The sequence below is a fragment of the Carassius auratus genome, unplaced genomic scaffold, assembly GCF_003368295.1.
Source record: "Carassius auratus strain Wakin unplaced genomic scaffold, ASM336829v1 scaf_tig00029177, whole genome shotgun sequence".
Taxonomy (NCBI): Eukaryota; Metazoa; Chordata; class Actinopteri; order Cypriniformes; family Cyprinidae; genus Carassius; species Carassius auratus.
In genome coordinates this window covers 1-25,033 of record NW_020525747.1, presented here as the reverse complement: position 1 = coordinate 25,033, position 25,033 = coordinate 1, and the positions used below count along the sequence as shown (strand labels likewise).

Sequence of the window (25,033 nt, the reverse complement as noted above, 5' to 3'; positions counted from 1 at the left end):
TGACAATGAGAAAAGAGCACCGATTTTATTTTTGAGCACCAAATCAGCAAATTAAAATGATTTCTGAAGGATCATGTGAAAATTAAAATAATGATAAATTAATAATACATTGAATTATAACAGATTACATATTACCATATAAAGTTTAAAACTCCAGTAATTTGTGACTTTTTTTTATTGTATTCTTAAACAAATAAATGCAGCCTTGTTAAGCATAAGAGATTTCTTGCAAAAATCTGAACAAAAAAAACCTACCATCCCCAAATTTTGACATGGTGTAAGTCAGAGAATAGAATGTGAGCTAATATGGTAGAAAGAAAGAAAAAGAAAAAAACAATATCCATCACAAAAATGTTTGAAACAGTACTGAAAACTGTCACATCATTTAAAAATCAGATCGTTTAACACATTTTGTCTTCAAACTGACATTCCACCTAGAAAAGGAAGTTTGTCTGGGATGAAATATAATCACTGTGATTTTAATGAAAATACTGTGATTTAAAAAAAAAACTCAAAGATTGGAATGGCACATTCTGTGTTTAATACTCCAGAAAAACATACAAGAGATACAACATAGCAGGTAGACATTACAGGAACCATGATACAATCTCAACTGATCAATAAACTAAACACCAGCGCTTCCCTCCAGTGTACCAGGACAAAATATTTTGAATGTTATAGAACCAGACAGTGATTTTGTAAGAATAAAACTTTTGAGCTCTTTTGAAGAGATCTTAGTAATAATGCATTACTTTTGAAATGTGAATTGGTGCAAAATCTTAGCTTGATCTTTTTAATCTGTACTTTACATCATGTGGTATGAAACTGAAAAACGAATGAAAATAGCAAAAACATTCACTCCTACTTTCTGAAAATGGATACTCAATCCATCCCTCAGAATGTATGAAAAACAAGGCAGACTAACTTTAATGTTTCCTACATACACCTTATTATTATAAAGGTTGTATTACATCCAATACACCATTAGAGAGAGTAAATCACCACAAATTTGTGCTCATAGTGATATGGGTGCAACAGTTATTTTTTATTATTTTGTAAATTAATTGATTCAGTTATAAGTACTTAATTAATAAGTACTTAATTTGAGTCCTAAGGTCACTGATGACCAGAGAACCACTATTAAAATACAAACCTCCTTTCCAATTGTTTACAGCAACAAGATCATAATTTAAACAATACTGAACTGGTCAGGATAAATATATACAGTTGCACAAAAGAAGCACTTTTCAACATAAGTAACAAAAAAACAGATAACATTAAAATGATGGAGATGATTTGAAAGCTATTTCCACTACCAATAAAATAAAGATTGATGTCCTCGGGTCTATAATCTATTACTCTTCTGTCTGTGTTTGTGTGTGTGTGTTTTTTTTTTTTTAACACAATACCTTTAATGGCAGTTGATGGCTATTACAGTTCATGTTGGGAAATGGTTTTGCGTAAACATACGAACTCTCCGGGTTATCACCACGATCAGCATGTCACACATTCGTTTCACTCAGCCTTCTCTCTTACCACATCCTCTTTCTCTCCTTCACCTCGTTCCCTTCTCTCTCTCTTTTTACCTCCTTTCATAATTTGTCCTACTCCTATACAAATAACAGCAATGATGTGAATTATGAAGTATATGGAGCTCCAGTAGTTGATGGTGTCGCTGGCCTTCAAGAGAACAAATCCCATGCACATGTAGTCGTAAGCCCTCATCTTGAGGAACCAGTGGATCCAGTCGAAGATATTCTGGCCCATCGGCCCTAGACGGGCTCTGACTGATGCCTCCATGGCTGATTCTGCTGCTATACACAATGGGATAGTGAGAAAAGAGAGGTAGTAACCAACATGGAGGCCATGCCAATAAGCACTGATTAACATAGTCCATCCAGCCCTGGCATAATGTAAAAAAGAGAAAGTTGAAGATTAGTGGTGGTCAATAAGAGCACAATGCAACTGAAACTAAATTGAAATGTACATGCTTTTACCTGAGAGCATACGCTCTGAAAGGAGTATTGGGGTAGATGTAGTTGTGAAGCCACCACTGCACCGTCATGTTCCAGTAGCGCATGCCATGCCGAACCTTTACGCAGAAATCTGTATTATAACAGTCAATGTTCTGGATCGTTTTAAAGTCATACTCCACAGCTGTGTTTGGATCAGGACTGAAATATAAACAACATTTTGTTAACATTATCAACCACATGATCAAACTACAAGTCAGCTTCTAATTTCCTGTAGATAGTCTAGCAAAAGAAGCTTGTAGATAACACTCTTAAGAAATTACCAGCAAAACTGTTTGCAACTTTGATAATAATGATAATAATAATAATAATTTTTGAGCACCAAATCACTGTATTTCAATGATTCCTGAAAGATCTTATGACATTAAAGACTGTAGCAAAGACTTTTGAAAATTCTGATTTCCATCAAAGGAATAAATTACATTTTAAAATAAAATAATATATATATAAATATATAATTAGAAAAGCTATTTCCCATTTAAGTGATACTGCACTTTATATTTTTTAACAAAATGCAGCCTTGGTGAGCATAAAGGTTCTTGCAAAAACATTAACAAAATCCTTAAACTTTTAAATGGTAGAGCAAATATATATTTAGTGATACTTTTCTGTTCAATTTCAAACTACATAACTGTGTCCTCTAATGCTTTTGTAATGTTTTATTGGATCCTGTTTCATTACTGTAAAATGTCCATTTCTCTTCTTGAGTAATTCAAGTTCTACTGTATCCTTTCAAGAATGTACACTGTTATTTCCTGGTATAGACATATCTGTAGGTGGACTTTAAAATCATCATATTTCCAAGTTACAGTCAAACATTACGACTCTATCCCGTAATAAAGTGAATCACCCTACCTATATTTCACCGTTGGCCCTCCTCCAGGTTTAGAAAGCGCCCCATGGGGGTAACAGCCTAGACCTGCACTGATGCAGCCAGCCTCTGCCCCACACCACGCAGAGTAGAAACGCATCCGGAATACAAAGAATATTGCTACCATGTAGAAAAGCCTGAAATATAACACCACTATTATTCTCAATATGTTAAAAATTAGTGATGCAGTATGATTTAATTTTAATATCTCCTTTGGCATTTACTTTTAGACTCAGTTTGGAATGGTATATTTTAATTCAGAAAAATTTACCTGTAAAAATAGTTGTGCTCCAGGAATTCATCAGTACGGACATATGACAAGGGAAAGACAGAGTTGACGGCTATGAAGAGAGCTCCATAAACGGGCACCATCTTCAGCCTCTGCAGGCAGGGCTCTTTACCCGGCAATGACAGAGAATTAGACTGATGCAACCAGTCTGCATACGTCTGATAACGGAAGAAGGGACCTGCAGAACACCGGCAAGAGTGGGTGGGAGAAAGAATGGAAAATGAAGGAACGTGAAAGAGAATGATAAGAGTTATCAATGAAGACATGAAGTAGATGTGCAAAGATAACACACGATATTGAGATAGAATGGAGTAAAGGTATGGAATCAAAAGGAATATTGGAATGAAAAATGAGCCACGGTTTGGGAGGACAAATTATGACCAAAGAGGAGCAATAATAAACACAATCAGTTATAAAAATAAACTGGACTCACACATTACTGAACTAGTAGCAGAGAAAAACAGAGAGAGACACGTTAGCATACATGCAAAACAAATAGTTCACAACATATGTATAGACTCAAAAGCATTCCCACATATTCAAATCAACACAAAAATCGTGCAAAATACCTGTCATTATGCCCACATAGCAGTAGCTGTAGGATATAATATCATAAAGTGAAGGCTCATGGGAAAGTCCTCCCACCACTGGGGATTTGGTGAAGGCGCTCACTTCTTTTTTCTTCTCCAAGTGATAACTTTGAATCTCATTGGCTAAACTGACCATCTGTGTATTCGAAACAAACCTCATTAAATATATATCAAGAGTTTAAAACATGGACAAAAGTCTAATTTTATTGTGTTTTACCTTCAGTGTTAACAGAAGTTGAATGGCATTGGCAAAAGGTGTAGGCTGAGGGAGGCCAAACCAGGTGACCAGACGGAAAAAGAGGAGGTACAGAAACGTCCAACCCAAAGACAGAGCAGGGGCACTTCTACACGAAAAAAAAAAAAAAAACAAGGCAGGGGGTACAAGGTTACAGAAGATTCATGCCAAATCCAATTTAAAAGGGCAGATATCATACTAACCGCCAGTTGATTTTTATAATAAGCCATGTTCCTAACACTGTACATAGAGAATGGAGAGTGTGGAGCCCACAGGTTGTTATGGAGATGATCAAACCTAACAGCAATGCTGCCCCCTGCTTGACTGGAGGACCTGGGAAACAATACACAGGAAAATTATTAAGGGCTGTTAAATTCACAATTCTGAATACATCTCTGTTGTGACATACATCTGAGAGTTATAGATCGACGAAAAATAAATAAATAAGTGTGGAAACTTGCATTCCATCCATCGGCTGTAGATTGGATTTTGAGGCATTACACTTATCAATACAGAAAGATGAATATGAGCTTGTCCTGCATAAGTCACAATTACTGCAATTACGAGGGTAAATTATTAATTTTTTTTTTTATCAAACATATACACAGATTAATCATTTACAAGAAGATTTAGAACATGCATTTAAAAGATATGATGAATTTCCATTTCATGCTGAGTTTTTACACATTAATATGAAGAATAACATTGCCAGACTTACTTAGGTAGCGGAAGAGGAATCCTACAGGTATTGATGCAGCAAGGATGCCTAGGTAGACCAATTCATCTGGTGACATCTTTCTGTTTACACCAATAACAAGGTATAACAATAGTCTCACTGTTTAGGATATCATATTTCATAGTCAAGCTTATCAGTCTAACATTCAAATGAAATGTGGGAAAATATAATTAGCATCACTTACCCAACCTCAAATTTAGTTTCTTTCTTCTGTTGAACATAAAAGAAGATTCTGAAAGAATGTGGGTAACTAAACAATTGCTGGTCCCCAATGACATCATAATGAAAAGTAAAGGAGAGAAAAAAGAATTTCTTGTGAACTCTCCTTTTATTCAGTTTGGAAAAATGCCAACATTTAACCAGTCATCCCATATTTTGACTATCCCATCATTACTAAAAAATTAAACAATAGGATGTTGAGGTTATGTTTATCTGAACAGTGATTTGAATCATATGAGATGAATCTAACGTTACTGTAATAGCCTTGCAGATATGCAGACTGACATTGGCACATTTAAACATCTAATATATATCACATTTAATTCTGAAATAACCATTACAATACTTACAGCAGTGATAAATGGAGATGTGCTATCAGAGACGATAAACTCTGGCGGATATTAAAATATCCTGCAGTCTCCTTTAATCGCCCGCGCACTGGCGTGTTCGGTGTTCTGTCCACTTCACTTCCTATTACCGCATATGTTCGTGGATCGCTTTACGGGTTGCCAGATATTAATAATAAACTCAACAGCAAATCAATACAGTGAGAAAATAGGAAACAAATGATACGGGTTCGGTCGATATAATACAAATAAATTATATAGAAAATATAAAAGCTTTATAAAAGTCTTATCAGTCACCAGTGCTGGTGTAATGTGAGAGTTCCTCTTCTTATTATTTATTTATTAATTTTCGGACTGTAAAATATATCTAAACACCAAAAAACTGCAGGTTTTATTCATGAGGTTTACAATAATAAACGTAATCCCCCATATTCAGGAACGTTATGTTTATATGAAGAAGCATTAACAATATGATTATCTGGCAACCCCTTCAACAGACGGGGACTTTCAGTGCTGGGGGGCGGAGCACTGATACAGCCAGGCGCTCAAGCCTCGAGTTGTTCTGTCATTCCTCAAATATTTTGGAACTTGTTGCGAAAGTTTATCAGTAACTACAAACCACGGTGCGAACAAACCTGCCTGGTGATTAGTTTTTAATCGAAGCAAGCATTTTATTGCATTTGCTTTTCAATTTAAGCAAATGTAATTACAAATTCTTCTATAAATTCTTCAATAACTTTAGAACTAAGTTAACGTTACATGCTGCTTACAGTATGCTTAAACTGACTGCGATTACTTTGGAGTAGTGATGGGAGAAAGAAATGAAGCTTTTCGAAACTTTGTATCAATTGAACCAGTTGCTTCAGAAAATGATTACATTTTATTTGAACCACTCGAAACGCAGTGTTTTGAGTTTGAAATCGTCCTATTTCGAGACGAGTATATGATTTCTAGTAAACTGTTCTAGCGAATGAGGGGCATTTTGTAGTGGTTGGTGTAACAGTTAGGTTAATATCTCTTGATCTAACTGCGTTGAACTTTAACACGGTTTCTCAAGTACACAAGTGAAGCAGTAAGGGTAAGGTGCTAGAGTGCATGCAAATTACATGATTCGAATAATCCATATTTTGATTTTGCGGTTTTTCTTAACAGATGTCCAGTTCAAGAAAAGTGGTCGAGTTGTTCTATGATGTTGTTTCTCCGTATTCGTGGCTGGCATTTGAGGTGCGTAATGTTTTTCCCCCCACTTAAAGTAACTTAGTCAATTGTCTGCTCCAGATATTCTCATATTTGTTGATTTCGTGTTTAAAGGTGCTGTGTCGCTATAGAAATGTTTGGAACATCGACCTCAAATTTAAACCGGCATATTTAGGGGGAGTCATGCATGAGTCAGGTAATGGGTAACTTATAACGTTAACGTTGTGTATATATATATATATATATATATATATATATATATATATATATATATATATATATACACACTGCCGTTCAACAATTTTGGATCAGTAAAATGTAAAAAAAAAAAAAAATTTTTTTTTTTAAGAAGTCTCTTCTGCTCGTCAAGGCTGCATTTATTTGATCCGAAATACAGGAACAAAAACAGTAATAATGTGAAATATTTTTACCATTTAAAATAATGGTGTTCTATTTGAATATCCTTTCAAATATAATTTATTCCTGTGATGCAAAGCTTAATTCCAATCAGCATAATTACTCCAGTCTTCAGGGTCACATGATCCTTCAGAAATAATTCCTAAATGCTGATTTAAAATGGCTGATAATGTAAATATAGTGAATGTTGTAGTAACATAATTTGAGTAAAGAGAACTTCAGGATACAATTTCATAAAAACAATAAATAAATAACATCTATCTCCGTGGTCATTTCATAATATCTCACATTTTAATCAAATAAGTATTATCCTTGCCTATTTCTGACAACCTAGTTAAAATACCAAAACCAGTGTGGTATTTATGTTGCATTCATTACTGAAACAGCTCAAAAGTAGCTAATATTAGGCTGTCATGGGCACAATAATCATGTTATTCATTTAAGCATTATAAAAGCGCGCTTCTATAAGATAATATATTATCAAGTTTCTTCTATTTTTAGGAAACCGGCCCCCTGGAATGGTCCCAAATAAGTTTCATTACATGACCACAGATCTGAAGCGGCTGTCTGACTATTTTGGGGTCCATTTGTCTCCACCTTCAAATGTTTTTGAGGCAATGTTTGAGAAAGGTATTCAGACAGTTGTTTCTCATTGCTATGGCACTCATGATCAGATGCACAATGTAAGCCGTATTTATGGATTTTTATGTCATATACAAAAAGAATGTTGGACTTTTTTTAGGAGCAGTTTTATTTTTAAGGGGAATTTTTTATTTTGTATAACTTTCTGTCACAATCCCTTTTATTCTCTTTCATCTTCCATCTTTCCATGTAGGCACACTGAATGCGATGCGTTTTGTGACAGCTGTAGCAGAGAAGGAAAAAGGGGGAGACATGCTGGTGGAGAGGGTATCTAGAGAGCTCTGGAAAAGAATCTGGAGTACTGATCAGGATATTACCCAACCTGCCTCACTCACTGAGGTATTCGATACCCAAGATTAGTAGCTTTTAAATGAAGAGGCGTCAGATGCAGAACCTACATTGTAAAATTGCTAATGTGGATTAATTTACATGTTATATATTATGTCATACATACATGACAAATTTTATGATAACCTCTGTTGTACTTCACCACAGACTTAAGATAATTTTGTTTTGCACAGGCAGGATTAAAGGCAGGTCTCTCAGCCAATGAGGTGGAGGCAATTCTGACTCTTTCGAAATCTCAGCCAATCAAAGACAAACTGAAGAGTGTCACACAGGAAGCACTGGAGCATAAAGTCAGTGTCTTTGTAACCAGAATGTGTTTGTGGTAGAAATGTAATCTATATTCCTTACAGTGATATCACCACCCCTTTTTTTATTTTATTTTTGCAGTGCTTTGGTTTTCCTTTCATTGTGTGTTATGTGAATGGGAAGCCTGAGGTCTTCTTTGGTTCTGACAGATTTGAGCTCATGGCTCATTGTATCGGTAACTATGGATTTTTATTATAGTCTAATTGGTTATATTTACCACACCCAGTTTTTTTGATGGTTTATTGGACTTTATCATGTTTTAAACCATAAATTCTTACTAACCTTTGGATATTAAAATCTGAAAATATATCTTATTTTACTATTCATTGTCCAATCCTTGCCTTTCTTTTGTGTTACAGGGGAGAAGTGGGTGGGGCCTCAGCCTGCCAACCCCAGAGCCAAAATGTGATAGATGCTCTTCTATATTTGTAATTAAAATTTTTAAATGGTGTAAATTCATAACGCTCTTACAATATAAACATACTGAATACAAAAGAGAGGGGGAAAAAGCATTGGGAGACAGAAATAATAACATTTGTCTTTATACTATACTGTTCAAAAGTTGTTGTTTTTTTGTGCTCACCAAGGCTGCATTAATTGAATTAAAAATACTGTAAAAACTGTAATGTGGAATATTGCAATTCAAAATAATTTTCTATTTTAATACCTTTAAAAAAAAGAATTTTTTTACTGTGATGGTAAAACTGAATTTTCAGCAGCGATTATTAGTCTTCAGTGCATTTACATTAACATTTAATCTTTAGCAGACCATTTTATCCAAAGGGACTTAGAAATGAGAACAACAGAAATAATGAGACCAACGAGAGAACAACAGTTTACAAGTGGCATTTAAAAAAAATAAAAAAGAAGATTAGTATTAATAATAGAATGGAATAAAAAAGGTAAGTGCTTGTATTAGTTGGTCAGCTGTTGGCGAAAAAGATGTGTCTAGAAAATGGCTAACCAGTGTTAATATTAATATTGTGTGATTGAATAATATCTCATCATATCCAACATTGTCACTTCATACTCCAGTCTAGTAGGTGGCAGAAATACACCATAAAACTGATCTGACCGTTGCCATTAGACAGAATCAGAAGAAATAGATCCTTAAAGCTGCGGTAGGTAACTTTTGACGCTCTAGCGGTTAATAAACAGAGCTGCTTGCGTCTTGCCGAAGAACATCGTAGCCGGAACTACTTCTCTCTGTTTATGTCTATGAAGAATCACAAAGGTACTTGGTTACTCCGCCGCGGTACACCCGAAGCAATCTAAAATAGTCCGAATATAAACACTTATTATAGGTGCACCCTAGTGATTCAGGACAAGCTAAAAACACGGTTTGGAAAATGGATTCATGGTGTACGCTTATTATATACATTTTTCTACATTTTGAACACAAAGTTACAGACCCCAGCTCTGATTGGTTGTTTCTTACCGGGAGCGGATGACTTTCTGCAAATAGCAATAGGACCACTGGGAGGAGCCAGAGGAGCTTGATTTTTTCACATATTCTACTGTCAGGACATAATGACAGGTTTAAAGGGGGGGTGAAATGCTCGTTTTCACTCAATATCCTGTTAATCTTGAGTACCTATAGAGTAGTACTGCATCCTTCATAACTCCAAAAAGTCTTTAGTTTTATTATATTCATAAGAGAAAGATAGTCTGTACCGATTTTTCCCGGAAAAACACGACCGACTGGAGGCGTGACATGTGGGCGGAGCTAAAGAATCACCAGTGCCAGTAGGCTTTTGCTTTGAGAGCGTTTGGAAGCTGACATTACCTTGAGGAAAAAACCATCATCCAAAACAAACCATGGCTAACAGTCAGATTCAGCCGTTTATTTATGATCCAGAATCACATCCCGAGGCTGAAACTGAACGAGACAAGGAGTTAAAAACTACCAATTTCTTTACATATTTCAAAAATTCTTTACTACTTTTCTATCTTTGCAATATGTATTTATACACATTAATGCAAAAGTGGTTCAACCGTAACGTTATGAAGCGATGACAATATTTTTTGTACACAAAGAAAACAAAAATAGCGACTTTATTCAACAATTTGGTGCGGTGGAGTATCCCTTTAAAGGCAGGTCTCTCAGCCAGTGAGGTGGAAGAAATTCTAATTCTTTCCAAATGGATCTTGTCAATTGGTTTTTTTTTTTTTTTTTTTTTTTTTTGTGTCATTTCATAGTAACAAATAAATGACTTGTTTTCACAGTTGGTTTCACTTTTTCTTCCGGTCATTGTGTCTGATATGAACGGGAAAACTGAGGTCTTCTTTGGTTCTGACAGATTTGAGATCATGGCTCATTGCATCGGTAACTATGAACTAGGGATGTAAACTGTTGAAGAATTACCCGACAACCTTTATTAACAATTAGTAACTAATGACATCGTTGATTATTTTATACATTTACATTATGCTTTATATTTTTGGAAAGGTTACTTCAATTACTGTCATGTAAAAAAGTGTAAACTAGTCTGGGTTCGTCTATGAACAATTCTTTAATTTTGAACTTATCTTTCAAATAACCAACAAGTGAATCATTTATTTAGTCTTGGCAACACATGTGCAACAATCTTATAGTCTCATAAAAGACCGTTTGTACACACACCACGCACATGAAATCAATCACACATACTGTTTTTAAAACTCAAAGAGTACCTTCCACGTATTAGAATGTCAAAAGTGTTTGAGTTTGTGGAGCATAAGAATGTGTGTGAATATTTCATACATTTCATAGATGTATGCAAAGACTTTATAGCTGTGGCTGGATTGAGTAACAATAAATGTGCGGGGGCCCCCCTAAATTTGTAATGGTATTAGACCCAAACATTTTTGGGTGCAAAAATTTTGACAAAAATGCCCCTGTGCTGTTAAAACAAATCTATCACGGCTGTCATGAATAAATGTACAATTAAATAAGAAAGTGCTGACTGTGGCATTAAATTTAGATCTGCTTATGTTGTGTCTTCTGTTTTACACGTTTAACAGCGTTGAGCATTATAACTGATCACACATGATTCTGTTGATCGTATGAATGCAATGGCCAATCAGACTATCTGGTACTTGCCTAAAAGATGGATTTATGATGTGTGCAGGGCCGGCACTACCTATAGTCAGAGCAGGCTGTTGCCTGGGTCCTCAGGCTTTGAGGTGGGACTCCATAACCGTAACATTCCCTAAATGCAAGTCCACCAGTCAAGACAGGCAGCAAAATACTAGCCTCACTGTCATTGGTATATTTGAATTGTCACTCACCTGCAATTAAACCAATTAATGTTGCTGTTTCAAAGTGTGTCAAAGTAAGTGTACTGTGATTTACTGTTCATTGTCCATTCATTCTCTTTCTTTTATATTGCAGGAGAGAAAGTGAGTGGGGCCTCACCCTAACAAGCCCACAGCCACAATGTGTTTACTACTCCTCCATGCTCTATTTCACAACTTCTAAATAAATTGTGAAAGTGGTGTAAATTCCCATTGTTTCAATTCAACAGCAGACACATACACACACACACACACTTACATCTAAAAGAGGACATTGACTTCTAATCTTTTAAATACAGATAGGGGCCTGTGTTGCCAATTTAGCTATTTTGTAGCTCGATTTAGCGACTTCCCCACCCCTTTTGAGATTTTTTTCAAAAGTTCAGAGACAAATATAACTTCTTGGACAAACCTTATTTAAGTTCTCATCTTGCTCATTGATATACATTCATCTTCATATAGATCAGTCAATTTGCCATTAAGATGTAGTGACATTTAGCTACCAGTTTTAGCTACTTTCAACTGAAAGCAGTTGGCAACACTGCTAGGGGCAGATCTACTGGTGTGGCATTGGCTCACTCTGAGAAAATGCATTGCCACCAGTGTTACCAACTGTTTTACATTTTTTTTACAATTAAAAAATAATAATTGACTATTTTCATATGGTGTAAAATATTTAGTCCATGTCTGATGATGTGTGTAGACCTTAAATAATTTTGATTTTTATAAAGGCTCTTCCATTTACTGTCAAGATAAAAAATTAAAATAAATTATTCCAAAAGCAGTCCTTTCTCTTGCAAGATAAGCAAGCATTTATACATGCTTTGTGAAATACTTTTAGATAAAAAAATTAAGGAGTTCTAAATTTAGGACTGACACGCCCATTATTTTAAAGATTTTGTCCTAAATCGTCAAGTTACGAGCTACTTTTAGCCTTAAGATGTTATGCGAATACAGGCCCTGATTTTAACTTGATAAACTATGTTGGCTCGATAAAGTCTTGACATGGTCTTGACTAGTAAAAGGAGATTTAGAGAGTGTGAGAGAGAGAGAGAGAGAGAGAGAGAGAGGGTAGGCAGTTGCTAGGGTTTTGCTAAATGGTTGCTATGGTAGTCTGGGTGACCTTCCATAATGTCCACCTAAGACAGAAGTTTTTGTTGCTCTCAAACATTGTGATTTATGTCATCTGAGCAGCCTGTGCATTACTACTAAAATATTCTTATATTTACATTAATGAGAGACCTACTGTCATGAGCTCAGAAACTTTTACTAATTTAATAGCCATCATCTTGGTGCCCTGGATATTTATATTTTAATATTTGTTTGTAATAGTTTTTAAACAGTATAGAATACTTTATGGTAATGCTACTGTTCTGCAAATTCATGCACACAGATATATATATATCAGACCAGAAATCCATGATACACTGATTACATGCACTTACTTTAGTTTTGGCATTTACATTTCTAGAATTAAAAAAATAATTTACCTTATTTACCTGGGTGTAAAATATTAGTCCAGGTCTGATAATGTGTGGACCTTAAAGGAACACTCCACTTTTTTTGAAAATAGGCTCATTTTCCAACTCCCCTAGAGTTAAACAGTTGAGTTTTACAGTTTTTTAATCCATTCAGCCGGGTACAAAGTGTAGTGTTCCTTTAAAATATTATTCTGTGTTAAATATAAACAATTAGCATGGTCTATAGATTTAGCCAGTAAAGACCTATTTTTAAAATATTGGCCTTTTGTCATGTTTGATCACTTTTTATCCTATTTATTTATTGCTTGCTGATTAACCGATTTTAACTGGTTAGTGATGCACCTGAATGTTCAATTGTAAGTTCCTACTATGGACTTTTTGAAGTCCTACTTCCTAAGTCCTAAAACCATCAGCTGTCAGACACTGAATGCAAGTGCTGACGAAACCATTTTCATTCTAAACCATGAATAGTAGATGAAAGGTTAACCTGCACACCCTCTTTTACTGTGTTTGATTGAGCCAGGAGTTGTGCCCGGATGTCTGAACATCCTAGAGGAGCTTGAGGAGCTGGATAATCAGGTTTTGGTTTGGTTATATTCCGGAAGAAGAAGAAAATTTTACATATGCTGAAAGTGATAGATGAGATAAGTTTAACACAAGTGGCCATAAAGGCAGTGTCTGAGCATTTAACTGGATATAGTGCAATTTCATATGGTTTGACAGCAGTGAAAGGCAGAATTGGCTCGGCACTATAATAAAGCCTTTGGTTGTAAAAAAAAATAATAATAATGTTTTAGCACTACAGAAAAGGAGGGTGTTACCAACAACAGTAAGTGTAGAGACAGAGCACAGGTGACCAGGGTGGAGCTAAGTCTCCAACAAAGGTGGGACCTAGACAAACACAAGCAGGCTTAGTATACAGTACACCATAAGAACATTCTCTAGAAACAAGAAAGAGGACAAATAAGATGTACTAATTACACTGTATAACATGGGACAGAGTGATGTTTTCAACAACAGGATATCATCTCCATCATGGAAAACTGAATAGAGACAATCTGAGACACAGACAAAAAAGACTGTGCATCAAGGAGTAAGACAACCACAGTGTCCAGCAGGTAGGCCAATACAGACCTGCAGACAAATGTATTTATCGTGAATTAGTTTATATTATAAAGTGCACAGAACACATCTGATGATGTCAAAACATTCCTCGATTACATCAAAGAAGGACAAAAGACATTATATAGAGCATTACACTGTTCAAATGTTCAGGGTCAGTGTGATTCTTTGTTGTCATTTTTGAAAGTCCTCAAAATACTCTTTATTTTAACATCATAAAAATTTCAAAAGACTGTTTTCAATATGTGTGTGTGTGTGTGTGTAATTTATTCCTGCGTTGGCAAAGCTGAATTTTCAGCATTAATCCAGTCTTCAGTGTCACATGATCCTTCAGAAATCATTTCTTGATACTTAATATTTTTGGTGGAACATTTTTATAAACTGTAATTTTTTTTGATGACCATAAAGGAATGGCATTTATTTGGAATAGAAATCTCTTTTTTTAACATTGTAAATGTATTTTCTGTCACTTTGAACAACTGAACCTTTGATGAATAAAAGTAAATAAATAAAGTCAAGATATTTATTTATAATATATGTCAGTTGCTTACGCTGGTTTCCTTATGCACCTCTGTGTATATGACGTGTCGTCGTGTGGTCTTTGAGAATGAAAAATGCAGACTAACAGGTTGAGCATCAAAATCTAAATAAAAAGGCTGCTCCGTGTATGACAGAATTTGAGCTAACATAGCTGCCTTTTACTTTACAGTCTGGAAAAACATTTAGCACATTTAGCTCTTACAGGCCTGGAAAGAACACATTCATTTAGAAGCACAACACAAATGACAATTACACACACAAAGTATGGCAAATGCTACCACTTTTTGTACTGACATTTAGAAACCATAAGATTGGGTGTTCACTGTTTGCTCACAAATGAGGTCCTCTCATATTGCACACAGAGCACAAGTGTGTAGTGTAGCGTCTTTGAGATTACACTTACAAAACACTCTCATCATGTAAACACATAGAATTCACATTTGTGAAATGTATTTCCTGGTATTCTTCCTATTTTCTCTCTGTAAAAAAACTATTTTTTACTGGAATGAAAACTGATGATGAGGTGATGATTTGTCTCTATTACCCAAAGCCTTTTATGCTGATTAGAAAGAGTGATCATGTTACACTGACCCAGAATTCAGAATGTTTTATACTGCCATTATAAGAGATCCTTAGATCTGACATTGTTTCAGTGTTCTGTGTATTTGGACAACAAGAAATACAGCGCTATTTGGTAAACAAGTAGTTAATTAAAAAAAATCTTTTAAATCCATATTCTGTCTCTGCGTAGGATGGCGACCTCTTCAAGTTCTGTGTATTCTGAGTGTAAACCTGGAGACACATTGTGTGGTGAGTAATCATGTCTGTTGATGAGTATGTCTCCAAAGTTGTAAGCTAAAATGTAAAAAATATCACTCTTATTCCATGTCAACATGTGATCTGCTCCCTCAGAGATCCGTGTGTATGAACAGGAAGTGATAATCGTACCGGTGTTGTTTTTGATGAGTTTCTTGGTCACGCTGGTGTTTCTCTTGCTGCTGAAGTTCTGTCCTGAGAAGGTGGATCGCCTGCAACCCAGGTCCAGTCGAGCAACCAGGAATAGGAGAACCTTGCAAGGCATTGATGGTCAGTGTCTGCATATATATATATATATATATATATATATATATTCAGAAAACAACATGCCAAGAGTGTCATCCATAGATAAAAGTACTATAATACTATTTTAGAGTAGTATTATTTTGGTGGTTAATGTTGGGAATTTATTTAATTTAGTTGTATTACTGTCACATGATTATGAAATTATGATAATATACATTCATGTATTTCTTTTCTTCAGTATATTCCCTATTGGGTTTTTATTAAAGATTAAATCCATTCATACCATTAATACTAATTTTAAAGTTTAACTGCTGCCAAAAATGCAATGTTTGTCAATCTTTCACGGTGTTTTCACATTATCTTTTCACATTGTTCACTTTATTTCTTCTTTAAGGTTTTGGCAGTATATTGTTCGATGTTTTGTATTATATGCAAAAAACTGGCATGTATGTTATGTTACATGAATGATGCATTTCAAAATTGACTGTAAAGCTAATTACAGTAATGTAATTCCTAATTAATAACATACATATAGAATGTCTGTACATAATACAGGGATTCAATATTTGCTTTAGAGATAATGTTGAATCTAAAATGCAAATCAATGTGTTTGCCTGTCATGGCAAGGGTGTATAAACCACACCTCTAATCTACACATTGAGATATGTTTGCACAAAATGGTTTCGATTCTGACTTCAAGTACGAAAAAATGATATTTGATGGGTAATAAATTTTAAGTTTCCTGTAACATATTTTTGTTTATACATATACCTTTGATTAATTGAATCCCACCCTTTTTCTATTTCCCTATACGTAGCTCCTCTGGGTCTGAATGTTCTTGAAGGTGAGCCCATAGCAATGGACACTACATCTTACAGCACATTCAACCCAGTTCGAGATCCCTATAGACATGAACATGCCTCATTCAACGCCAACAATGTGGCCTTCACTGACGGCGGAGGCACTTTTGGCGCCGCAGCTTCAGCCTTCACAAAGCCCAGGGAACTTCCACGACAGCAACTGCCAGAGAAATTCAAAGGGGTGGCTCCTCTCCCAGCATCATACTCACTGAAGTCAGACAGCTCTGTCTCGCTCTACAGGGCTCGTATGGAAAACAGAAATGTGGTGCTGCGTGTCCTTAAAGGTGCCCAAGTAATCAATGATATAGTCATAACGTCTGATTGAGATCTTCAATTCCAGTTTCACTCTTCTTTTTTCATTCTTATACTCAGATTCAGCCAGTAGCCAGGAAAGTCAGTCATTCTTGGGCTTTGCATCCTTCCTTTCCCAGTTAGGGCCCCATCCCTTCTTACCGGAGCTTCTGGGAGTTGTATCCCTGCGAGCTCCTCTCATCACTGTTATTGAAGAGATGGAGAACAGAGATCTGCTCGGATTCCTGTGGAGGTGTAGACAGGTAAGAGGTTTGATCAAGATGTTAGAACAGGTAGCAGCTTTACATTGGTAATAATTCTTATAGGGTCACTGACACCAGGGAAAAAAATGCTAAATCTGAAAAATAAAAGCAAAATAGCAATAAAAATATATGTATTATTATTATTTTTATTTTTTTTTGAAAACCAGGGTTGGTAAATATGGGGGAAAAAACAACTAAATTAGTAAAAAAAAATAAAAATAAAACATTGCATGCAGTGAAAAAAAGATATTGTGGCCAATGATTAATAGCTAGTTCCCTTGTTTTAGTTCAATCAAACTAATAGACTGTAGCAACAAATGAATAAATCATCAGAACAAATTCTTACCTTTTGGCCATGATATCTGTTTTTTTTTCTTTTGCATGTTTATCAACTTTTGAAAGTTCTAAAATGCTTGCTATATCTTATGTTGATGATCTCAAAGGTCGTGCAACTAAATAAACTTATTTTGTTGTGAATTAATTTGTCATTTGGTATTAAACAGGATAACGCTGGACCAGACGGCATGTATCAGATGACAGAGAAAAAGATTTTCACCATGGCTTCACATGTGTCCTCTGCACTGGTGAGCACAATGTTGTTATCATCACTTTCTCAGTGTCAAAATCCAAGCATTCTGGCATTTGAAGTGGCAATATAAGCATTTATTGGATGTGATATTTTTGCTTAGTTTCAAAGAAGGATATTGTTCTTTCTCTGTAGGACTTTCTCCATAGCAAAGACCTTCTCCACTGCAACATCAAGGCTCGCAGTGTATTGGTCAGCAGGATTTGTACCGCGAAACTCTGGGGGTTGGGTGATTTGTATAAGAGGTCTTCAGCAAGTGCTGATCACAGTGAAGTTCCTGAGAGAAAAAAGTGGCAGGCTCCTGAGCTATTGGCCAAGAGACCTGCCACTCCAAAAAGTGATGTGTAAGTAAAAAGCACAACACACAATGTTTTCAGGAAAAACAACATTCACATTTTCACCTCAAATACCTGTGTGTCTTCATCTTTTCGACAGTTGGTCATTTGGGCTGCTACTGTATGAAATGGTGACTCTTGGTGAGTCTGCTGTCCTTTTCTTTTGGAATGATTGAAGTTGACTGTATCTTGCTTAGAAGGATTAATAAATCTGACCTTTAGCTTCTCTCACATTTTTGTTTATCATATTTTTTATTCTTTCAGGTGAGGTCCCCTTTGCTGAAATACCTGCAAAGGAACTTCTACAGTATCATCAGCGAGGGAAAACCCTAAAGAAACCAAACAACTGCTCCAACTCACTGTAAATGCACCTTTAAATGTATTGTTTTATAAAATGATTGTATTGCATTTTTTTCTTTATATAATAAAAAATATAATATCAAAATAAATAATTATTGATACTGCTTTTCTCCAGTTACTCACTTATCAAAGCTTGCTGTCAGTGGAAGGAGCACGACCGCCCCTCATTGGCTGAGGTCAGGCGCAAACTCCAGTCAGGAGAGAAGAGTGCCAACGACAGCAGCGTCATCCGGGTGCCTGAGCCAATCAATACTGAACAGTATCTGAAGGAAGCGGGATATGGAGAATCCAACAACTACACCATTTTCTAAACTCTACATGACTCCACATAAAAAGATCACATCTATATGAATATATTATTTTGTGTTTGTGGTGTAAACTGTGCATCTCCAGTGCTTCCTGCTGAGAGATGTGAATGTTGACCAGCCATACTGACATTAAAGAATTTGAATGTATGAAATGTTAATTTTAGAGAATGTTTACAGATATTATCCTTTCTTTAAAACGCATTGAACAAATTGCAGTGTTGGCAAATTCTGGGATTTTATTTATGTTGGTCAAATGGCACTTTTGTTGTACAGTTAGATATTTGAACCTGATGTAATGTAACACTGAGAAGGTCAAACTTACTTGACTGATCTGATCAAGCAAAATTCAAATCATCTTTTCAGGACAGACAAATTAGCAGTAGAAGAGGGTTGTGACTAGAAAGGATACAGCAAATACTGGAAACTAACAATAAACTGAATTTTCTACTTATTAGATTGTGTTGTATTAATATCTACACCTACCACCCTAAACATAACTCTTACAATAATTCTAAATATAGTAATTATTGTTGTACAGTGTGAGAAAAAATATGCTATACTGATGTGCACATGCCCAGTAGTTTTTGCTGTGTATGGCATCTAGCCTTAACCGTAAGAGAACCAGGTTAATGAAGCAGTCTTGTTTAAAGACACGATTTCCAGCTGACTCAAAGTCTGTTAAAACTTCTTTGGATGATTTTAGCTAGGCTTGTTTAGATGTAACGTGCATCTTGATTTAATCTGTATTGTATTCCTCTTCAGTCACTGAATCTTCCCCAGTTCTTTCAACACATTTTATACAATAAATAAAAAACAATAACATTTAATCTCTGATATTCTCTGATCTCAATCAAGATCACTATTAAGCATATGTTATTATTTATCACTGCCTCCTCTTCAGTAACTCTTGTTTTGTCCTCTAACAAAACAAGTCAACTAACCGGCATTAAAATTACTGGGTGAAACTCATGTCATAGTTTCAAATTACTCGCTCTTTCAGAGTTCTTTATTGTGCATTCCAAGGATCAATACACATTAGAAAAAGGATAGTTTTTCTTTGTCTTTTTGGCGCCCGGTTGTTTTACAAAAATGTAGGACAAAAAAAATAAAAACAATTCCGGTTCGAAAGACAACACGACCAACCCATGGCTCATCTCATTGCTCTGTACTTTTCCCGTGACTGCATTATCAAAACCGTGGCCCTGAAGACACTTCAGCAATTCTATTTTTAATTACGTAACACAATTTTCATATCAGCAGACATGGACTGATACAAAATATCCCCACAAAAGCACCGCAACACCGAGACTTTTTGGTGGTGTAAACGATTTATTCTGAAGCAATATTTTAATCGGTGTTCTGTCAGTTTTAACTAAATCAGCATTTTTAAATATTTACCCCGGGGTGCTTTTTACCTTTATAAAGGCCAATATTTTTGACCTTGCAAAATGTATGCATCTTTCATGTCTTATAACTGATCAAGAAATTCGGTATACCCTACAGGGCTGTTACCAATCAAATTACATTTACACAGCAAAATTACAAATGCGATATTGTTATGAGATAAATGTTTTAAATCAGATTTTGAATATACAATAAGAAATGCATACAGTAGGTGGCGGTAAGTCACTAATTCATCCAACGATTCCTTTTTTTAAAAGGACCTGGCCACCCTGATGTTAACTCACTCCTAGTAATTTGTTGCCCCCTACTGGCATAACGATGTAACCTGCAGAAAGACATATTTAAACTCAATCGTAGCAAATCAAATAATCGAAATCAAACCTTTTTAGCTGATTATGTTTAAAAAAAAAATTAATTAAAAGACGTGCATTATCCACTGTCAAAGCCATCAATGCAATATATAAAAAGGACCAGAAACTAACGATATTTGACCAACCAGGAAATAAAGACTTAAGGGAGTATCTGGATGTGAATGTCAAAACACATTCTTTATTCATATTTAAGCATACAAAGAAACTAATCAATTTTCTCTCATAAACATTCACACACTACCTCCTCAGAACAGCACTCAGGTAAAGCTACAAATACTTGTCTATGAGGCTGGTAAATTGTACCCCCAAAAATAATGCTGCTACTTTTTAATACAAATGAAAAGTTTCCTAACCATCTACAGTACAAAAAAAAGTTATTGTTCTAGGATCAGTTATCCAATCACTCCTTCAGTCTGTAATTTATATAAAAAATAAAAACCTACTTCCATTCAGTAATACTGTGTAGTGAGAACATAACTACAGATCTTCCATCTCTCCCAGCCACTGAATCATTAAGAGCAGTGAAACAGGAATGCACACATAGAAAGCTTCAGTATGAGATCGCTAATGGCCGCAATGAACATTTTACATTTCCCGAGTTATACAGAGTATGGGAATCTAATTATATTAACCTAAATGGGACACCGAAGATAATCAACAATCCCTTATTCAGTGCTGATCAACCGAAAACTGGCATTCTAAACAAAAGTAGTGAAATGACACAAAATAAAGGAAGCCCTAAAGCAGGGATCCTCAAATCTAGACCACAAGATCTACGTTCCTGCAGAGTTTAGTATATGCTAATCAATGTCTTCAGGATCAGTAAAAAAAATCACAGGTAGGTGAGTTTGATCAGGGTTGGAGCTAAACTCTGCAGCACATTGGCCCTCCAGGACAAGATTTGAGGAACCCTGGCCTAAAGGAAGATCCAGCTGTTAGAGGCAACGTACTTGTTTTTTTTATAAAGGCAACTTATTCACATCTTTGACTCTGATAGTCAAAGGCACTACAGGTATATTACATTGATTACTGTCTCTAATGTCATTATCAGTCATACTTTGATTATTATTGTTTAACATAACTGACAAACACAAAAAGACACATACATACTGACTTAAATGCTACACATTTACAGTAACTGGTTCAAATCAGAGATGTGAGGCTTACAAGCCCATTCAAACACAGCCAATAGTTTATATATGTAGCCCATCCAAATTATCGTGTTTATCACCTCCAAACTAATCAATTCTGTAATTTGAAGATTATACATTATCATCTTTGTGCTATTGTTTCCCTTTAGGATCACTCTCATTCTTTTTTTTAGAACAGTTTGAGAACAGGACAAACTAAAGTGAGAACTAGTCAGCTCCAATCTAGCCATCATTGAAAAAAATATCATAAAAAATCCAGGCTTTCACATTTTAACAAAAATACTACAGTAAATAATTTGCTTTTAATAAGGCATCACTTGTTTTCCCCCTTCAGATGTTTTTCCAGTCATGTTTTTTTAAAAATTTTTATTATTAATCTCTAGGTCAGCCATAAAATCTAATGTCTTTTCATGCCCATCAGTTTCAGTTTCTTAGGCTGGTGACCGAAGTAAAAAGTTCTAATCCTGCTGCATCTTTCTCTCTCCATCCTAGTTCAATCCTTCAGGCTGTTGATAGAAGCACAGATTTTGAGAGCAGGACCGAGTTTGATGTTCATGGTGGACATAAGATGCTCTTCCTTAAGTAGCATCAGTGCCTGCCCATCAATCTCCTGTGACAAGAACTGGGATGCCAGGTCCTCACAACCTGACAAGAGATGGAGGAGCACATGATATAATAGATATAGAGGTGAACACAACGCATACATCCAGAGGAGCATCAGAAAAACTTACCTTGAAGAGAAGAAATGAACTGACACACTTCCTCCACGCTCCAGTGAGACGGGTTGCCAGATAGGAAGTGGTTCTCATCCACCGGGAGGCCACTTGGTGCTGTGTCATCCAACTGAGGGCCATAGTGGGTTGGTCTTGGGCATGAGAAGGACGAGCCGGGAGAGAGCGACAGGAAGTCTTCCTCTTCCTCACCCTCACAGCTGGAGATGTCCTCGATTCTGAACGACACTGCAAAAGAGAAAAACTGAACTGTTTAAAATGTTTTAAAACCGTGGATATTAAAGTAAGATTTTCAGCTCCCCTTTGTGTGACTTTGTATAATCTACCCTGTTGATCAATTATTATTATTTTTTTTGCATATGTTTTTGAAAGTCTCTTATGCTTACCAAATCTACATTTACTGATTAAAATTACATTCAAAACAGTAACACTACACAATATTATTACAATCTAAAATAATACATTTTCTATCTTCATATATTTAAAATGTAATTTATTCTTGCGATAGAAGACTGAATTTTCAGCAGGTATTACTCCAGTCTTCTGTGTCAAACGATTCTTCAGAAATCATTCTAATATGCTGATTTGGTGCTCACTAAACATTACTATTATATTAAAAAATAGTGAAACAGTTTTAATATGTTTGTGGAAGCAGTGATACATTACATCAGGATCCTTTAAGGAATACAGAGTTCACAAGAACAGCATTTATTTGAATATTATATATGTCTTTACCATAACTTTACATATTAAATGCATCCTTGCTAAATAAAAGTATTTACATAAATCTTACTGACTCTAAACTTTTGAATGGTTGTGTACATAAGATTTTAATTGGATTGTCTTATAATCAGGTTGCCGCAATGTCCATTATCTCACCTTACGGGAAGATGCCTGCCTGTTATTTTTAGCACAGGCGATCTCAGAGCTGCTTCTGCGAGGACCTCTGCGTCTAGCAATAACATCCTGCACAGCAGGGGCCCCTGGTGGCCGTTCTACACCTCAAGACCCCTACTAACACGGTAGTGGTTACTGCAGCTGACATTGTACCTGAATGAAAAGGTTTGGGTGCAAATACAACAATACACAGCACATACTCATTCAGGTAATTCATAATTAATTTTAGATTTTTTATTAAAAAGGCATTTTAAGCATCTATCAATGACTGGGATGATTTTGGTCTTACCTCTTGGCACAGGTTTTGGAACAGAAGCGCTTGGATCGTCTGAACTGGTTGGCTGGTGCAAATCTTAGACAGTATTCGCACTTTAACTCTGTAAACGATAGAAAGGCACAATGTGTAAGAGATTATGCCTGAACAACTTCAATGTAGTAAATATTTTTCAACAAAACTTTGAAACACAAACACTCACTATCAGAGCGGATGTTCTCTGGATGTAGGATGGGTGGAACAGCCACAGGAAGTTCTTTCACTGGCCCAGTCACCTGTCAATCAGAAGGAAACGTTCATGTGTGTTGTAATCTTCTCAGATCTTTGGTCCTCTAAATCACTAACGCTGGATTATACTTCTTTTGTGGTCTAGATAAATCTAAAAACTAGATTTGTATTTAGCAGACAGACTCACAGGGAAAGGTTCGGCTCCCTCCTGGATAACGAAGCCTTCAATGAGGTGAGTGAGAACCTGAGGTTTGACCACAGCCTGTGGGACGGGTGCTCGATCACCCTGTCCTCCTCCACGGGGGAGAGGGAGAGAAATAGAGAGGGTAGGAGGAGAGGAGAATGCCATCTCTGGGACTAAACAGCAAATTGACAAGGAAAAACAGATTGTTCAGAAGAGCACAACATTAATATAAATGAGAAACAAAATAGAGAGACAACAGTATTTCCTGCACTACTTCATAAACATATTAAATTATAAAAAGACATGCTTATTACATTTTAGAATTATATTTACATTCGTCATATTATTAGATTTACATTAGACGCAAACTTGCAGTAGGATTTGGATGTGACAAGAACACGTCAAAAAGAAAAAATCATTTGATGTCAAGATTTTTTTAAAGATTACATTTAACAACATTAATAAATGATTAGTGAGTGAGTGTTGATGGCAGAGGTAATGTAATGATAGATATTGAGGGAAGTGAGCATCAACCAACAACAGGAAAAAAAATCATGATAACCAAAATGGAACCTATATATATATTGTGCAACTATAATAATTATTGTACAGTTATTCATTTGCAAATGTGTGTGTAAAGATACACATAAAGTTTAAAAATACTTTTTAAAAAGTATGACTTAAACCGTTGAATCAAAATGTGACCAGCAACACTTCCATTTTTAACCACATAGGCTATATTTATTACAGCATATAAATAAATAAATATGAATATAATTTACAAATTTATAGGAACTTCTCCATTTTAATATATAAATGTTATTTATTCCTATAATGACAAAATTTTTTATTATACATTTTTTAAACAGTTGTCCTGCTTAATGTTTTTGTGGAAACCAAGGCACATTTTTTTCATGATTCTTTCACAAGAGAGTATGTGCAAAAGAACATAATTTGTTTGGAATATAAATCTTTTGTTATATTATAAATGTGTTTACTCTTACTTTTGATCAATTAACTATAGCCTTGCTCGCTACAACTATTTATTTCTTTTAAAAAATCTTACTGACCCAAACCTT

At 35.4% G+C, this 25,033-nt stretch overlaps 4 protein-coding genes across 9 annotated transcripts; 2 read left to right on the top strand and 2 right to left on the bottom strand.

The window, feature by feature from the left end:
* Positions 1–518: 518 nt before the first annotated feature.
* LOC113079770 (lysophospholipid acyltransferase 7-like) lies at positions 519–5,456 on the bottom strand. 3 transcript variants are annotated; one of them, XM_026251971.1, is made up of 10 exons: positions 5,324–5,456; positions 4,939–5,015; positions 4,737–4,816; positions 4,222–4,351; positions 4,001–4,127; positions 3,763–3,919; positions 3,176–3,371; positions 2,889–3,041; positions 1,998–2,174; positions 519–1,903 (listed from the first exon to the last, which is right to left on the bottom strand). In XM_026251971.1, exons 3-10 carry the CDS (start codon positions 4,810–4,812, stop codon positions 1,516–1,518), a joined length of 1,404 nt encoding a protein of 467 aa, XP_026107756.1. In that variant the 5' UTR covers positions 4,813–4,816; positions 4,939–5,015; positions 5,324–5,456; the 3' UTR covers positions 519–1,515. The 3 variants fall into 3 exon arrangements, with proteins under 3 accessions (XP_026107756.1, XP_026107758.1, XP_026107757.1); XM_026251973.1 differs by having other exon boundaries at positions 1,445–1,903; positions 4,939–4,986; XM_026251972.1 differs by having other exon boundaries at positions 1,445–1,903; positions 4,939–4,964.
* A 352-nt stretch (positions 5,457–5,808) lies between these two features.
* On the top strand, positions 5,809–8,856 carry LOC113079776 (glutathione S-transferase kappa 1-like). Of its 4 annotated transcripts, none has more exons than XM_026251982.1 (8): positions 5,809–5,943; positions 6,473–6,544; positions 6,632–6,713; positions 7,436–7,564; positions 7,770–7,915; positions 8,098–8,214; positions 8,312–8,405; positions 8,590–8,856. In XM_026251982.1, the coding sequence occupies exons 2-8, from the start codon at positions 6,473–6,475 to the stop codon at positions 8,637–8,639; spliced, it is 690 nt and encodes a 229-aa protein (XP_026107767.1). In that variant the 5' UTR covers positions 5,809–5,943; the 3' UTR covers positions 8,640–8,856. The 4 variants fall into 4 exon arrangements, with proteins under 4 accessions (XP_026107767.1, XP_026107766.1, XP_026107768.1 ...); XM_026251981.1 differs by having other exon boundaries at positions 5,860–6,022; XM_026251983.1 differs by having other exon boundaries at positions 5,862–5,962.
* Positions 8,857–13,824: 4,968 nt separating this feature from the next.
* Positions 13,825–19,168, top strand: LOC113079777 (tyrosine-protein kinase STYK1-like). Its single transcript, XM_026251984.1, has 10 exons — positions 13,825–14,105; positions 15,401–15,459; positions 15,562–15,735; positions 16,529–16,855; positions 16,944–17,125; positions 17,629–17,709; positions 17,847–18,055; positions 18,147–18,187; positions 18,311–18,407; positions 18,522–19,168. Exons 2-10 carry the CDS (start codon positions 15,402–15,404, stop codon positions 18,715–18,717), a joined length of 1,365 nt encoding a protein of 454 aa, XP_026107769.1. The 5' UTR covers positions 13,825–14,105; position 15,401; the 3' UTR covers positions 18,718–19,168.
* A 2,965-nt stretch (positions 19,169–22,133) lies between these two features.
* On the bottom strand, positions 22,134–24,123 carry LOC113079775 (polyhomeotic-like protein 1). Its single transcript, XM_026251979.1, has 6 exons — positions 23,958–24,123; positions 23,745–23,817; positions 23,558–23,645; positions 23,252–23,421; positions 22,372–22,601; positions 22,134–22,285 (listed from the first exon to the last, which is right to left on the bottom strand). Exons 1-4 carry the CDS (start codon positions 24,117–24,119, stop codon positions 23,367–23,369), a joined length of 378 nt encoding a protein of 125 aa, XP_026107764.1. The 5' UTR covers positions 24,120–24,123; the 3' UTR covers positions 22,134–22,285; positions 22,372–22,601; positions 23,252–23,366.
* Between the last annotated feature and the right edge of the window lie 910 nt (positions 24,124–25,033).